At 43.6% G+C, this 18,147-nt stretch overlaps 1 protein-coding gene across 2 annotated transcripts in view; it reads left to right on the top strand.

Annotated features, from left to right (window-relative positions):
• Positions 1-18,147, top strand: part of LOC135221716 (zinc transporter ZIP1-like) — a 106,559-nt gene that overhangs the window by 44,435 nt on the left and 43,977 nt on the right. For both annotated transcript variants that reach the window (XM_064259500.1, XM_064259501.1), the window contains exons 3-4: positions 12,396-12,626; positions 13,634-13,747. In XM_064259500.1, the coding sequence (XP_064115570.1) occupies positions 12,396-12,626; positions 13,634-13,747 (345 nt within the window). The remainder of the gene's footprint in view (positions 1-12,395; positions 12,627-13,633; positions 13,748-18,147) is intronic.

The following is an 18,147-nucleotide window of genomic DNA, read 5'->3' as shown; positions in this document are numbered from 1 at the left end:
AATGTAATTTTTTATAGCATTCCTTGAAAGTTCCTTAAAAAAACTTTTGGTTTCATATTACCTATTTCACTACCATTTGGGGTAATTAAGGTATATGACCTGGGTTCAGGATTTTTCAACTTTATTGTAGCAGGAAACCAATTATTACCATCTTGCACAAGAACTTTCATGCCAGGTAATAACTCTCTCAGCTCTGAATGTGTATGAAGATCATAATGGCTTTTAGAATTGTTGCTGGTCTCCTGCACAGTGGTACCTCGAGATACAAAAGGCTCAACTTACAAAAAACTCGAGATACGAAAGCTAATACGAAAAATTTTACGGCTCGACATACGAAAATTGCTCAAGATACGAAAGGTTGTTGCTGTAAAGTCCGAGATTCGCCCGGACCACCGATAACAATTTTGAAACTCGCGCGCCGCCAACTGAGTAGACTCGCCACCGTCCTCCTGCTCTCCCATTGGTTCCTGATGCTAGTCACCGCCATGAGATCCTTCTCTCCTATTGGTCAGCATCCCTCCCATCATGCATCTACTACGTAGCAGCGTGCTTCTTCGGCCACTGCATGCCATCATCTGTATCGTACGCAAGCGGTATTCGTTCGTTCTAACGATTTTGTTTATTAATGTAAATTCGTTATTGATTTCGTTGTAGTATACTTTATCGTGTTGTGTGAGAACTTTACTCCATACTTATACGTACTACAAAACATAATTATGTACAGTATATATGTAGTCATGGGTCCCAAGAAACTTAAAGTTCACGGAAAGAAGAGGGTGCTCTCTTTGGAAATGAAGATGGAGATTATCAAGAAGTATGAAGCTGGTATGCGATTGAGTGTGATCGCCAAGGAATACGGACGAAATCCGTCGACAATAGGCACCATCCTTAAGCAGAAGGATGCCATCAAAGCAGCTACGCCTTCCAAGGGCATGACTATTTTGTCCAGCAAGAGGACCCACGTGCACGATGAGATGGAAAGGCTTCTTGTCTGGATAAAAGATAAAGAAATCGCTGGCGATACGATAATGGAGACGGCAATCTCCCACAAGGCCAGCGCTATTCTCGGCGATTTGATTGCCCAGGCCGAAGACGATGGAGGAGAAGGGACATCAACGCCAACCCCAGAGTTCAAGGCTTCGCATGGGTGGTTCGAGAAATTCCGTAAACGGTGATGTGGCATGGGGAGACGGCCAGCTCGGACACGAAAGCGGCCGAAGCCTTTAAAAAGACGTTCGACGAGATGATGACCAAGGAAGGCTACAGTTCTCAGCAAGTCTTCAACTGTGATGAGACTGGCCTTTTTTGGAAAAAAAATGCCTCGTCGTACGTACATCACAGAGGAAGAGAAGAAGTTACCCGGGCATAAGCCCATTGAAAGACAGACTTACGCTTGCACTTTGTTCGAACACCAGTGGGGATTGCAAGGTGAAGCACCTACTGGTGTATCATTCGGAGACTCCTCAAGCCTTCAAGGCCCATAAAGTGCTTAAGGAGAAGCTTCCCGTGATGTGGAGGGCTAATGCGAAAGCCTGGGTAACGAGGCTTTTGTTCACGGAGTGGGTAAATCTGTTTCAGTCCGACAGTGAAGAAATTCTTGGAAGAGAAGCACCTCCCTCTGAAATGCCCCTGCTCACCCTCCTGGCCTCGAGGAAGATATCCTAGCAGAGTATTCCTTCATCAAGGTTCTTTATCTTCCGCCTAACACCACCCCTCTCCTCCAGCCCAAGGACCAGCAAGTGATATAGAACTTTAAGAAGCTGTATACGAAACATCTTTTCAAGAGATGTTTCGACATCACTGATACCACAAACCTCACCTTGTGTGAATTTTGGAAGGAGCATTTCGATGTTGTGATATGCATCTGACTCATTGACCAAGCTTGGCTGGAGGTTTCGAGGCGAACCTTGAATTCCTCGTGGAGGAAACTCTGGCCTGATGCCGTACCCGCCCGAGACTTCGAGGGATTTGATGTGGGTGAAGCTGGTGCTGCAGATTCAGAAACAGTTGACGATCCTGAAACTGTTTTGCAACCAGATCTTGATGAGATCGTTGCACTCGGCAAGTCCGTGGGGCTGGTCGTCGATGAGGACGACATCAACGACCTTCTCGAGGAGCACCAAGAGGAGCTTACGATGGATGACCTGAAGGAGTTGGAGGCCATGCAACATAACGTCGTTCAAGAGGAGTTCTCTAGCAGCGGCGAGGAGGAGGAGGACGACCCTACGACAACGGCAGAAATTAAGGATGTTCTAGCTGCTTTTCATAAAGTGCAATCGTTTGTTGCAAAAAGACACCCCAAAAAGGCTTACACAGGTCGTATACTTGCGCAGTTCGATGAAGCATGCCTGAGTCGTTTCAGGAACATTGTCAAAAGTAGACAGAAGCAATCTTCCTTGGATAGTTATTTTTTAAAGAGGCCTTTAGTAGGAGTAAGCAAATAGGAAGATCCAATTGATACTAATAAACAGAAAGTTAAAAGTGGTGGTGATGAAGTTGAAATTTTGTCAAAAAAAAAAAAAAAGTACGTAAAGTATAAAAAAGTAAAAAAAAATGTAAAAAAAAAAAAAATTAATTTTAGTTTTCATACAATCAACTTACCTGTCAGATATATACATAGCTAAGACTCCGTCGTCCCCGACAGAAATTCAAATTTCGCGCCACTCGCTACAGGTAGGTCAGGTGATCTACCTGCCTGCCCTGGGCGGCAGGACTAGGAACCATCCCCGTTTTCTATCATATTTTCTCTGTCGCCGGTGGTATCAACATTGTTGTTATTACCTCCTGACTTAGATTCATTTTTCAACCTTTGATCAACGTTTTTCGGCTGTTTGGTGACGTATTTGGATCGTGTTTTGGCATTCGCTACTGTGGACTGTTTTTGGAATAACTCTTTTGGATTTTTCTTAGTATGTCTGATTCTAATGTGAGTGTGAGAATGTGTGTGAATGTAGGCTGCAGGGTGAGGATACCGAAAGCTTCGGTTGATCCTCACACTGTATGCCGTAAATGTAGGGGGGTTCAGTGTTCTGCTATTAACACTTGTAAGGAATGCGAGGGTTTGAATGCAGAAGAGTGGAAGACTTTGACTTCTTATTTGAAGAAGTTAGAGAGGGATAGAGTTAGACGACTGAAAGGTGTGAGTTCAAGGCCTATTGAGCCTTTCACTGATAATTCTATTCCTACTGATGTAGATTCTCCCTATGTATCTCATTCTCAGAGTGCTTTTTCGGATTCGACATCGGAAATCGCCAATCTGAAAGCTACAATTAGAGATATGAAGTCCAAGATGGCGGACTTCAAAGGTAAGGATAGTGAAAGTGAACATTACTGTGAAGTGAGTTCTCCCAGTGTTGTGGAGGGGGCGTTTGATCGTCCCTGCGACGCTCCCAGGCCTAGACCTCTTCCAAGCTCACAAGCCCAGAGGAGAAGTCGAAAGCCTTTAAGGGGGGTCGTGGGGAATCCCCAACTTCCGGATACGTCCCCTTCAGCTAGCTCTGCTTCATGGCAGCCAGCTCAAGGGCGCTATAGGAAAAGCGTCCTTCGCGAGTGTTTCTCGTCCTCTCCCTCTCCCTCACCTAAACGAGGGTGGAAGGAGTCGAACTTATCGAGACCGCTGAAGCGTCATATGAAGCAAGACATTGATTCGAGCCCAGAGCGCTTCTCGGATGACGCCCCGTCTGCTATTAAGAAAGCGAAGGTGGCGTCAGCGTCACCTGACGCTTACGAGGAAGTACCCCATCAGGCTTCTTCCCCGAGTGATGACGAGAGACGTCATGCACTAGACGTGGGAGAAGCGTCAAGAAAGATCATTATGGCGGTTCAGGAACAACTGTCATCTCTTGTGGGAGTTTTAGCGCCCCGTCGGAAGGACGTGACGCTTCCAATTAAGAAGTCTCGTCCTCTCTCATCTGCGCGAAGAGAAGCGTCAGACAGATGTGAAACTGCTAAACGTCTGGCAGGAGCTTCGAGTTCGAGAACTAGAACGGGGGCTGACGAGAAACGAAAGACGTCTTTTAGAAGTGAAGCGTCATTTCAAGCGGATCTTGGACGTGACGCTCCGTCCAAGATTGTGACGCCGTTAGTAGGAACGCCCTTAGAGACGGAGCGTCTTCCAGACGCGAAGCGTCATCAAGACGTCAACAAGAGACGTCATACATGACGCTCGGAGAGCGGGAAGCGTCATACAAGACGTCTTCTAAAGCGCAAGAGAAGCCGCAGGTTGTGACGCCTTCCAAGTCGATCAAAACGGGAAAAAGGAAAGACTTTCATTCCCTTAGCCCCTCTCCTATCAGGAGTTTGTCTCCTCCAGAAGAGGAAAGTTCAGAAAGGAGAACGGAAACTCAGATTTATCCCGAGTTGGAGGAAAACTCGGATGATGACGATCATGGAAGAGAGGGCTTGTCCAACTATAAGGTGTTGACTACCCTGCTTTTGGAGGAATACGGAGACGAGTTGACTCCGGCTGCTCCTCCTTCTCCGCGCTCGCTCTTTTCGAGTGCGAAGGCGAAGAAGCCCTCGTCTTTTCTGAAGATGAAGCCCACCATCTCGATGAAGCGGGCTTTACACGCCTTAGACTCCTGGATGAAGTCGAAGAAAGACTTAGTCAGGACAGTATTTTGCATGCCTCCAGCAAGGTTAGCTGGGAAAAGAGGCATATGGTACAAGACGGGGGTGGAGAAATTGGGTGGGATCGCTCTCCCTTCTACAACAGAGGCAGATTTTTCGACGTTAGTTGACGCTTCAAGGCGTCCAAGTCTTAATTCTGCTCGTACCTGCTTTAGTATCTGACAAGAAAGGACCTAGCACTTCTACGCAGCCCTTTCGAGGTGGTCCGATCTCCAGACCTCCCGCAAGAAGGAAGGCTCCAGAAAAGAGAGGTAGGTCCGCCTTTCGTCCCTTTAAAAAGGGAAAATGAAACATTTCTCCTCCAAGCACCAGTAGGTGCCAGGCTCCTGGGATTCGTGGAGGCCTGGACACTGATAGACGCAGACGCGTCTTCATTGAATATCATAAGGAAGGGATATCGTATCCCTTTCCTGAATACTCCTCCCCTAACATCAATACCAAGGGAATTATCAGCCAAATACAAGGACCCTGTGCTGAGGGATACTCTTCGATCGATGGTGGAACAAATGTGGGACAAGGAGTGCAATAAGAACTGGTTCTGGATCAAAACTCCCCGGGTTTTACAATCGCCTTTTTCTAGTGGCGAAAGCCTCGGGAGGATGGAGGCCAGTACTAGACGTCAGCTCTCTGAACAAATTTGTTCAGAAGGAGAAGTTCTCCATGGAGACTTCGGCTTCAGTCCTAGCGTCATTACGACAAGGAGATTGGATGGTGTCTACTAGATCTCCAGGACGCCTACTTTCACGTCCCTATCCACCATTCGTCGAAGAAGTACCTCCGTTTCATGACGGGGGGAAGGATCTTTCAGTTCAGAGCCTTGTGTTTCGCCTGTCCACAGCTCCTCAGGTCTTCACAAGCCTGATGAGGAATGTGGCGAGATTTCTTCATCTCAAAGGAGTGAATGTCTCTATGTATCTAGACGACTGGCTCATCAGGGCCAGATCGGAGAGACAGTGCTTGGTAGGACCTAAAGTTAACTCTGGATTTGACCAAGGCGTTGGGATTGCTTGTGAACCTCGAGAAGTCTCAGCTGACCCCCAGACAAGACCTAGTCTATCTGGGGATTCGGATGGATTCTCGGGGTTTTCGAGTTTTTCCTTCGCAAGAGAGAACCGCAAGAGGTTTGAAGATAATCTCTCTCTTCTTAGAGAAGCAACAAACGTCAGCGAGGGAATGGTTGAGCCTTCTGGGGACGCTTTCCTCACTGGAACAATTCTTCCCTCTAGGAAGACTTCATATCCGTCCACTTCAATTCTTCCTCAAGAAGTCTTGGAGCTGGAAAACCGGACAACTGTCGGACGTTTTTCCCATTCCAGTGGAGATAAAGGCACACCTACAGTGGTGGTTGCTACCTCTGGAAGAGAACAAAGGGATCTCTCTAAGAACACAGAACCCAGACCTAGTGTTGTTCTCCGACGCGTCGGAGGACAGTTGGGTTGGGGAGCGACATTAGGCTCAGAGGAAGTGTCAGGCACCTGGGACCCAGCACAGGTGTCCTGGCACATAAACTGCAAAGAGCTCTTCGCCGTACACCTAGCCTTGAAGAGCCTAGAACCTCTGGTGAGAGACAAGGTAGTGCAAGTAAAACGTGGACAACACCACCGGCCACTTGCCTACATTCGGAAACAGGGAGGGGACACACTCCTCGTTCCTTTACGAACTCACGAGAGACCTATTACTTTGGACGTCTCACAGGAACATCTCCCTGCTGACAAGGTTCGTACAGGGAGTAAGGAATGTGAGGGCGGACAGGCTCAGCAGGAGGAACCAGGTCCTTCATACAGAATGGACTCTGCACGAGGAAGTGTGTCTCGATCTCTGATCTCTGTGGGGAACTCCTCATGTGGATCTCTTCGCAACATACATTTCAAAAAGGCTCCCAGTGTTTTGCTCGGTCGTGGAAGACCCAAGAGCGATTATGGTAGACGCCTTTCTGCTAAACTGGTCTCGAGTGGACGTTTACGCTTTTCCCCCATTCAAAATCCTGGGGTTAGTAATGAAAAAGTTTGTGGCGTCAAGAGAGACGAGGATGACATTAATAGCCCCCTTTTGGCCGGCCCAGGAATGGTTCACGGAGGTGGTAGAGTGGATAGTAGACTTTCCAAGATCCCTACCAGGAAGGACGGATCTTCTCAAACAACCACACTTCAAGAGGTACCATCAAAACCTCCCCGCTCTCGCTCTGACTGCCTTTCGACTATCGAAAGACTTGTCAGAGCGAGAGGCTTTTCTTGCGAAGTGGCAAGCGCGATCGCGAGAGCTCGCAGAACCTCCACTACGAAAGTATACCAGTCGAAGTGGGAGGTCTTTAGAAGGTGGTGTAGAGCCAAGAAGTTGTCCTCCTCCTCTACCTCTATAGCGGAAATTGCTGATTTCTTGCTATTCCTGAGAGTAAAATCTCATCTAGCCGTATCCACAATAAAGGGATACAGAAGTATGCTCTCGGCTGTATTCAGGAACAGAGGATTAGATCTGGCAAATAACAAAGATCTCCATGATCTCATAAGATCTTTTGATTGAGACTTCAAAGAATCTAAGGAAACCAGTACCTCCGAACTGGAACTTGGACGTAGTCCTCAAATATCTGTCTTCGGATAGATTCGAGCCTCCGCATCTGGCATCATTTAGAGACATAACTAGAAAATGCCTATTCCTTTTATCTTTAGCTACGGCAAAAGATTAGTGAGTTACAAGCTCTGCAGGATAAAGTAGGATTCAAGGGAGACTCGGCTATTTGCTCGTTTAAGACCCTGTTTTTAGCGAAAAACGAGAATCCCACGAATCCCTGGCCTAGGTCATTCGAAGTCAAAGGAATGTCGAGTCTCGTAGGCAGAGAAACAGAGAGGTCTCTATGCCCTGTTAGAGCTCTGAAGTTCTATCTTCAAAGGAAACGTCAGTTGGAGCTCTAGACAAGGTCTTTGGTGCGCGGTAAAAGACCCCACAAGACTGATGTCCAAGAATGCTCTAGCGTTCTTTGTAAGAAACGTCATTACGGACGCTCATAAGGTCTGTCCTGACGAACAATTACAACTACTGAGAGTAAAAGCTCATGAAGTTAGAGCGGTTGCGACGTCTCTCTCGTTTTATAAAAATATGTCGCTTAAAAACATTATAGATACGACATATTGGAGATGCAACTCAGTGTTTGCATCTCATTACTTGAAAGACGTGCGTGTGACGTATGAGAAGTGTTTTTCTCTAGGTCCTATCGTATCGGCAGATACGATTCTGGGTACGGGAGCCGACACCAATCCTTAAAATTATATACTGTTCTTCTGTTTGGATATGGTCGAGAATCTCTTCGAACAATGGAGGATTCAGGCTCGCACGGGCGGCCGTCTATGTTGTTCATAAGAGAATTCTTGTCATATCCAATTAGTTGAGTAAAATTTTTTTATTGGAAAATTATGTATGTGTGCGTAGTGGTTTTTGAGTTACGGTTGTTGTGACGAGTTCGGGGATAACTCGTAACAATCCTTAGTTCTAACATATGGTTAGGATCAGGTGGTCGGGATTGGTTGTGTGCTCCTTCATAAGGTGTATTGTCATATAAGTGGATCAGCACCCATTGACAAAGTCCTTTTAGGCTCTGCTGAGTAAGTGGTAAGACCCCATCGGCAGACCCACAAGAACTCTTGGCCATAGATCACATATCTCGCTAAAGTTTCTTGAGGTGATGCAGACTACTGGGCAAACACCCACGAAGTCTACCACCTATCAGGTAGGAACCAAGGTTTTATTTATACCTACAACATATGTTGTTTACCTGTCTATTCCATATAGAAGCTGTCTCTTACCCTCCACCGAAGGGTGCCAATCAGCTATGTATATATCTGACAGGTAAGTTGATTGTATGAAAATGATATTGTTATGTTACAATAAAGTTTCATACATACTTACCTGGCAGATATATACAATTAAAGGCCCACCCAGCCTCCCCGCAGGAGACAGGTGGAAGAGAGAAAATATGATAGAAAACGGGGATGGTTCCTAGTCCTGCCGCCCAGGGCAGGCAGGTAGATCACCTGACCTACCTGTAGCGAGTGGCGCGAAATTTGAATTTCTGTCGGGGACGACGGAGTCTTAGCTATGTATATATCTGCCAGGTAAGTATGTATGAAACTTTATTGTAACATAACAATATCATTTTTTGTAAAGTTAAGTGTTACAGTTTTGTTAATGTGTTTCGTAAAGTTTAGTTTATGTATGTTTTCCTTACATTTTTTTATGTGTTTCGTAAAGTTAAGTGTACGTACGTATCTGCCGTTTGTCCTCCTCCTCTGTCGCCACTTTCGGAGATAGCCTCACTCGAAAGGTAAGCTTCCACATTTTACTACATACGTACAGTATTTCTTGTATACCATGTACACTGATACACTTTATTTACAGGTAATTAGCAGTACGTATTAAGTTAGGTATTGAATGGTCCAAATTGTTGTAGTATTTCATTGTTTATAGGTCAATTTAGCTTTATTTTGAAATTTACTGGGGTGTTTTTGGAGGGCTTGGAACGGATTAGCCATTTTACATGTAAAATGCGGTCCAAGATACGAAAAGCTCATAATACGAAGGGCACCTCGGAACGGATTAATTTCGTATCTCGAGGTACCACTGTAGCACCTTACATTAATTATCTTCAATATAAAAAAAAAGCTGACTGAATAGCAGCAGAATCTCTAAACAGGTTAGGCTAGTTAAGCTAAGGTACTGTATATGTCAGTATCATTCAAAGAAGCATAAAAAAGTATCAATCACATTTTATTGCTCCAATTATTACATACCAGCATAAATTATCAATCAGTAAATACAGTAACTGTCGGAAGTACAGATGGCTGTTTATTAATTACGGAGGCTACATAAAAACTTCATCTTAGCGGTATCAGCAATGCTATTACACATTGGTAGTTCGTACATCAGCTTCTTATCAAACATCTCGGGTAATCATCGTGCAACTCAAACAGCAGCGGCGTCTTTGATACTTCGGCGGCTGCATAGGCTACTCTTAATGTCTATAATCACTGCACAAATATATTCAAACTTGAATGATTATACTTGAATCCAAGTTATATCCTCATGATGATTGCAATCCTTCACACTCATTTGTCAAAACTGTTGATCATTGGAAGGTCTCTGCCCACTAAAACAACTTGGAGACGACGCAGTCAAACTCAGTACAACAATTTTAGCCACTTATCTTCAAAATCTGGTGCCGACTCTTACTGTATACATTCTTGAAACTTGCCTCTTCTGCCACCATGTTTTATGGTGGTATGACTTAATGATACACCCTATAAAGAAATATTGCTTTGTTGAGTAACAGTCTTGCTGAGGTAGGCACGAATCAGTCCATGATGTATACAACATGGGAATCAAAACAATAGATTCGTACATCAAAACAAAAGTCATCATATTGAAACAAACATGAAGAACTCTTTTGCCTCCCCTTTTAGGGCCTACCAGGCTTTCATAGGGCATAAATCTAAATAATTCGTAATTCGATATTTGGATAGAAAAAATCTGGTGACAGGTTTAGATAATAGCATATTTCATATGCTAATGCTGAAAAGTTCATTTATGGCTTAATACTATGGTTTCTGTCACTGACAATTCACAAGTGCTTCATACAGCCTTAAAGTTTGCTAATAAAAATGGTAATGCGATGGCCTTTATTGCTGCAGTGCTCAGTTTACCAATTTTTCATAGGTTCATATGACCTAAGACTGTTTTCTGTAACCTTTACTTTTGTAGGCTCTTCCTTATTATAATTGAATATCCAACTGTATGTAGATTTAAATCTTCATGCAAAATCATTTTATTTTTTATTTTCTGGGCTCAGCCTGTGTCGCTTCGTGAAATGTCCCTTTAGCACACATTTCAAAATCATTTTATTTTTTATTTTATTTGAAAGGTCTTTTTCCCAAACCTCTATTGGTATAACTCTTACTATCAAGTTGATTTATGTTCATATGAGTTTACTAACAAATATTTTTCAACTTCATTCAAGGTTTGATCTGGATTTATGGGGAAAAGGATGGTCATATGTTCACAGAGTATCAGAACAGGTTCATTATACTACGTATGTGCAAAAAGTACAAACTGTTGTCTTACTATTACTGAAACTTGTTGATATCAATAGCTGGAAAAAATTCCACTCGTAATTACCTTTATGCTCTGCTATCATAAGCTGACAGTACATGAATATCTGCTGCTGATATCATTGAAGTTTCTGATTGGCAGATGCATTTGAACTGTAATATCTAGTAGTATGTCCAACATGGCTCTATGTAAATAACACTAAAGGTTCTTTGCATTGCGTTCTTTCTGTTACATTTCATTCATTTCCTTCCTTCTTAGCTGTCCAGCTTCTTTAACCTAACTTTGCTCTAATCTTCATCTCTCATGTAAGAACAGATCCATCAGGTGAGCTATATGACCCTTAGAAATGTTACACACTGGGGAGGAAGATCAAGGGATATGAGTTGTAGAGTTGGAGGAGGGTGGAGGTTTCTGTTCAGTTGTGCAATTCATTCACACATGTTTCTGAAAAAAAAATGAGCTCACCCTACTTTGGAGCCATTCTTTTCACTTGCTTGTACATTCAGTAAATTTTGATGATCGTCACAGCGAGAACACTTATCTTATGTCTAAACTGATATTCTGTTTGTGTATTCTTCCTCTGATTTGTTTTGATTTTATGTTTTTCCATTTACCTTTATGCCCAAGACATAATGACACATCCATGGTTATATGTTATTCTGTAACATGCATGCAGTGAACTTCTTTTATTATATGATTATAAGCTCATAGATGAGACAGGAACTGATCGTCACCTCATGTTTGAGATGAGCAACAATTTTATAAGTCCTGTTTGTTAGAATTCTGAATGCAGCAGAAATGTGAGTACTTATAAAGAAAATGGAAGGTATTCTGAGAAGGTTTTACTACAAAACTTATAAAGTTAATGGGCACAGTTTTCCGTGTCAAAAATGATGACAGTGATGCAAGTCCATCTAGGTTCATCTTCAGTCAAGTGACCGAAGATGAACTTAGCACAAGGTTTGAAAGCTTTTAATATCCATTAAAGACCGTATACTCACATGCTATATTATTGTAGACCTGCAACCAAGAAATTTGATCCTAGAAATCTGATTACAAAATGCTCAAATTCATGACTGTATGCTAAAATCACAAGATTTTGGGAGATGGGTTGAGATAGTTGGAACAGGACAACAGAATTAGGGAAGAGCAGTCTAGAGGAGTAGTAAATTTGAAAGTGGATGCTAACCATTGGAAAAGCCCTGAAATCTCATGGAAAACAGTATGAGCACTTGAACCAAGTAATAATCCGGGTGGAAATTGCACATGATAAAACTTAGAGATTTCATCTAATGTTTAACCCTGGACACTGGAAACCTGGCCTGAAAACATGAATGTAGGTTATTATAGGACAAGGACATTGAACCATTTCTCAGTCCTGTTAGTACTGGAACAAAGGATTCATTAAAAAATGGATTTTCAGGTTTAGTCAAGGCCCATCAAAGAAGTGAGGCAGGAATAAATGGAAAGTAGAGGACAGAAAGTCAAGTGGGTGGGGGCTGAAGGAAAACTGTAAAGAACCATTGTTACCTACAGGTAGCATTTTCAAAGTTATGGAATTATTATAATTTTACTAACCTTTATATTTTATTAATGTTATTTTGAAAAAATACAGTAAAAACATACTGCTGCACATCATGTTCATTTGCACATTTCAAATCTTCCAACAGGTACCAAGTTTGGCTGAGTTTGATGTCATGCTCAGCTGGTGGAGTCTTCATGGGCACTTGTATAATGGATTTGTTCCCAGATGTTCAGGAGCAGTTAGACCTTTTACTTGATCAAAGTTACTCAACCAACTCATTCCCTGTTGCAGAGTTCATTGTCCTGTTTGGTTTTCTTCTTGTTTTAACAATGGAACAAATTGTTTTGGATTACAAAGAAGCCAGCTTATTGTCCAGGTAAAATTAAAATTAAACACTTTTATTCTTTTTAATGGGGTACTTCACACCAGGTTTGTTTTACATGTGTTGGTAGCTCTTAAAAACATTTATTTTTAGTTTATAGTTAAATTTGCAGAATCAGACTAAAGACCCAGTCATTCCAAAGTTGTACGCTTTCTTGCAGGATTTGATAGAATTCTGTGCTCACGTGGCTTTTTACAAGTTTTTTCATATTTGGGTAGGTTTAAATCTTGTAGTGCCTGTGGAATTTTCAGAAGTTAGTTTAATTTTGTGTTGCTTGTTTGTTGGTTCAGATTTTTTACACAAAGGGCTTCAAGAGGGGAAACCATATGTCCTTATCCAGCCCAAGGGTGGAATCAAAGATTATTATAGTGCTATAAGATAAAATTCTCCAGTTCATTTAGTGTGTTATTCTCCCATGAAACCGGAATTAGGAGGATGCTTTCTCTGCATGTGTTTCAAACAAATATTACTATTCTCTCTTGGCTTGATGCCTTTGATGTAAAGTTATCTTGTCAAAGCAAGAAACAAAGGAGGAAGCAACCCAAGCATGAGAGCATTATTCAAAACTGTTGGATGGTGGCTTTATGAAAGCTAAATAGTGTGCCTTGAATATAATAAACTAAATGGTTAATCTTTCAGAAGTATAATTAGTCCAGTAGTCTGAACTGTGTGATATCTCAACATTGATTTCAGTGAGATGCATTGCAGCTGATGGCTAAGTATTTTAGTATGGCTAGTGATCTTAAAAGCTACTGTTAAGTGATTCTGCAGTCATTTGTAGCATGAAGAAAATAAATTCATTGTTTGTAATAGGTATAGTATTTGTTGACATTTTGATTCTTCACAGACTGTGCTGTAAAACACACTGGCATTGTAAACTTAAATTAGTTGTGCTTTAAGTTTTAGTATCATATATGATGTATTTGGTGTTATTCTCAAACAGAAATACAATAACACAACAAATCAAACAAGGCTTAAAAAGGAATGCTGTTCTTTTTTAGACCACCAGAAGCAGAAGCTTTATTAAGTGAACCAGAAGAAAGGAGAAGAACATTGCAACAGCAGCACAGCTTGAGCGGAATTAGTGACCAACCAGATCTCACCGCATCAATGAGGTATGCCCCCACATTGCCTGACAACTTTTTTCCAGAAATCTTTTTGAAATGGCTGAATACAACAGAACCAATGGCCCATGACAGTGAAAACTTCTAGCAGCCCCAGAAAATAGTACTGATTAACCAATTGACAAAGCTAAAATTCTCAGCTGTCATATATGAGGGCCTCAGAACCAGAGTCGTATATGCCACTTTTTAAAAAATTAGTAAATTGGCCTCAAAGTTTTATCATTATTACTCTGCTTCTAGAAAAGATATCGATTTAACTTAGTTTTTCATATGAAAGCTATACTCTTTATAAGTTTTTTGTGAAAATTAGAAAAAAATTGTTGGGTGCGCTTGCGCGCTAGCATTCAAAATGTCTGCCAAACTCACATTTTTTTTTAATATTTGAGTCATAACAAGCACTTAAACCATAATTGAATGTGTTAAACGATAATAAAGTGTTATCATATTGTTGTAATAATGATGATGATATTAATAAGAGTAATAGTAATAATACTGGTAATAATAATAATGATAATAATATATTAATAATAATATTGATAAGTAATAATAGTGTGCTGAAAAGACTATACATTTTTGTGATAAGAAACGAGTATTGCTAATGATAATAATGATAATAATAATAGTAATAATAGTAACAATGGGAATAATAATAATAATAATAATAATAATAATAATAATAATAATAATGATAATGATGATAATAATAGTAATAATAATAATGATGATAGTACAATAATAATAGTAATAATAATAATGATGATAGTACAATAATATTAGTACTAATAATGACACTGATGATGATAACCTTTCATCATCATAATCATCGATACTTATAATCAATCACAAGAAAATACTATAATAGAATAGTAATACTATGTCATAATAATAATGATAATAATAATGAATAATGATAAAATAATAATAATGATAGAAATAATAATATATGATGGTTTTAATAATGATGTTGACGATGATAACTTGAATCACTATGATGTTTAACCATCATATACACAATAATAATATTATCATAATAATTTTTTTTTACCTACTACTACTACTACTAGGGCCCCCATCCTTTAATAGAAGCTGCAATGTGAAGGGGACTTAACTCGATCAGATTGCAGTCTGTTAGCTCCAAACATCGCTACCAGCTGTGACCCTCATCCACTACTACTACTACTACTACTACTACTACTACTACTACTACTACTACTACTAGTACTACAACTATTATTACTATTCTAAAAATGAAAAAAATGTTGCACGACATCACGATGCTCACTATCACTGCCAGAGGAAGACATAATGTACTCAAATAAAGAGTAATTTAGACAAAATAACAGCACAACACAACGGATAATCGTAAATTAAATCTCCCGCTATGATCACTGAAGTGAGATGTAAACATTGGCGGGAGATTGTAAGCTGCGCGATGATTGGTCGATGCTTACACGCGCCTTATGGGGAAAACGCTCATTGGCCCTAGAATTCGCTGAACCCGCAAAGTGACGCGCGCTCTCATTGGCTTAATCAGCGCTAGTGATATGCGTCTATCTGGTCCTCATGAAGCGTCCGAGCGGCTGCCAGCACCGCTCGAAGTCATGTTCTTTCCTGTAGCTAAAATCGATAATTCCGACTGTCCCAGTAGGAATTTCGACCGTATGTAAATGGTGGAATGGCCTAGAAATGCCTCAAATACACAGAGAAAAGGTTGCCAAATCTACCAGTATGCATAACTCCAAATCCGTGGAAGTGGCATATACGACTTTCTGGTTCTGGGGCCCTCATATCTAGCTTAAAGAATTTGCTTTAGGAAGAAAATATCCTGTTGGAGAGGTTATAGATTCCTTATAATACAGTATATGTAGTACTTTATGTAGCTGAAAAGATGACGAGATGGTAACACCGACCAGTTTCTTTCAATGATAAATATCCCAAAGAGGGAGTACTGAAATGAAAACATAATAAAAATGAATGGGAAAGAGACAGTTGTTCCGATACGTAATACAAACCCTCGGTCCTTTAACAATAGGAAGTAGCTAGCGGCAGCTGGAACGGTCGTAAGCTTCGAACAAGGGGAGAACGGTAGTTAACTGCTTGTCCGATCGTCGCGCGCCGCGCGACTGGGAGGTAAACAAATCACTTTTGCTTTCGGCCGTGTGGGTGGAAGGACGTGTTCGTCATCGCTCTGCCCGCTTTGTCGTTTGCTTTGAGTTTGAGTATTTTGCCCTCAATCTTTCTGTATAAATCAGAGTGACTGTAAGTACTTGTACATTTCTTTATTGATCTTGCAATGAGTGAGGGAAAAAGAAATGGAGGAGATATCACCGCGCCTCCAGTCGCCCGTAGAGTGTGTCCCGGGCTGGAGGGGCGTAGATGTGGGGGTTTTAGATCATTTGTTGATGTGGACCCTCACGAGGTTTGTACTCGTTGTCGGGGGCGAGAGTGCTCCCGCAACGAGCCCTGTGTCACATGTATGAATTGGTCCGAGGCGCAGTGGGTGCTGTACGAGGGCAGGAAGAGACTTAGGCGACCCAAAGAAGTCATCGGAAAGTCCAGTGACTCCTTTGGTAACGGACACTTCGTCCTCTTTCCTGCCCTCCCCGGCCAGCCCCCACGTTTCGCGCCTTTTTTCCCCTGCGGGGGGGGTAGCGGAGTCCTTCTCCTCTCTCGATCCGTCGAGTGTGGATGAGGGCGGCGCTACCCGGACGTACAGCTGTACTCTCGGGGTCTTCCGTCCGCTCTGGGGGGGGTGCTTCTCCCCCCAGGCGCGAGGAAACCCCTCTGACTAACCCGACTGTTGCTTCCGCAGGTGTGCCATCAGCGAAGGACGACCTGGGACAGGTGTGGGAGTCGTCTGGGACTGCAGGGAGTGCCCAGCATCCAAGGGTTGATTCAGCGGTTGGCGGGGTCGGCAGTGGTCACTCATGGTGCGGTGACAACTACTACTAACCACAGTAACGACACCAGCATATGAGATGCCACCGCATACGGTGGTGTATAACGCCTCATATAATGTCGGTGACACCCACGGCTGCTATACAAAAACCCATTACTGCCGTGCCAAACCAAAGAGGACGGTGCCACCACCACCTGGATTCTTTGTATTGCCGACCCCGGACTTCCGCTGCCCAAAGAGTACCCCCCTGGACCTGCCGCCAGTGCCGAGGATGACGGTAACTGCCGACAGGACGCCTGGCTCTCCTGTGGTACCTGCCGTGCCTGCCGTACCTGTTTGCCGTCCCAGCTACTCTTTCCTTTTCAGATCAGGGGCATCCGCGATTCTCTTTCAGATGTTCCTGCCGTTCCTGCTGTTCCCGGACCTGTTCCTGTTGTTCCTGCTGTTGGTGGTGCTGTCACAGTCTCAGGTCTTTCCGGACAGGTGCAGTCGGGTCCCATGTTTGCTTCAGGCAACTGCCCCGGCTCCCTCCTGGATGGAAGAAAAAAAAAGGACCTGACGTCTGTCCTGCGGAGCCTGGCGAAGAAGAAGAGAAGAGGAAGAAGGTGTCGTCGTCGTCTTCGTCGTCTTCTTCGTCGTCTGCTGCCTCTCCTTCCCCTTCGACTTCTAAGGCTAAACAGCCGAAGAAGAAGAAGGTTGCCTCCTCCCCCCCTAAGAAGACTCCTTCGGGATCTTCTAAGGGCCCGGCTCGCTCAGGCGAGCTGGGGAGCTCTTCTGCTGGTCCTCCTGTTCCTTCGGGAACGGGGCCGTCGCTTCTTCTGCAAAGAAGAAGTCGACGGGGACCAGAGGTGCACCAGCCTTGGCTGGTGCGTCCTCACCTGTGCTAGCGGTTCTGCCGCTAAACCAGGTTCCGTCTCGGCGCTTCTCGTTCGCGAGAAGCACCGAGTGGACGCTCTTCCAAAGAGGACCGTCCAGCCAAAGTTGTTTTGACGCCCGAGCTCGCTCGCCGTCAAGACAGCGGCGCGGAGCAGAAGACTGGCGAGAGTCGTGCACACGACTCTCGCCAAGGCCAGTGGACGCTTCTCGCAGCGATCAACTAGGCTGCCTCGGCGGGCTGACGTGACGGTCGCTGACGGCGGCAAGGGTTGAGGCGAGGAAGGAGTCCCCACGGCCGCCGGTACCAGCCACGGCTGGTACCAGCGGTTTGACGCGCCCGAGAGGACGCTGGCCGGTCTCACGCGACAGAGAGCCTAGCAGGTCACCCGTCCGCCGCTCCCGATGGGACCGGGCGGAGACGGTGACCAGCGGCAGCTCGCCTGATGCTAGAGATCGGTCTCGACGTTCTCAGCCGAGCCAATCGCCCCAGGCGAGCGGCAAGGCTAGGCCTGCTGCTCGCCGTCACCGCGGGTTGACGATCAGCAGCAGCCCTCCACGCACGCTGGTCCTGCCAGCGAGCGAGGGGGGAGCGTCAGGTCTGCCTCTCCCGTACCTT

This window comes from Macrobrachium nipponense, chromosome 3 (genome assembly GCF_015104395.2).
Source record: "Macrobrachium nipponense isolate FS-2020 chromosome 3, ASM1510439v2, whole genome shotgun sequence".
Taxonomy (NCBI): Eukaryota; Metazoa; Arthropoda; class Malacostraca; order Decapoda; family Palaemonidae; genus Macrobrachium; species Macrobrachium nipponense.
The sequence above is the reverse complement of the archived record's forward strand: the minus strand, read 5'-3'. Positions and strand labels throughout refer to the sequence as shown.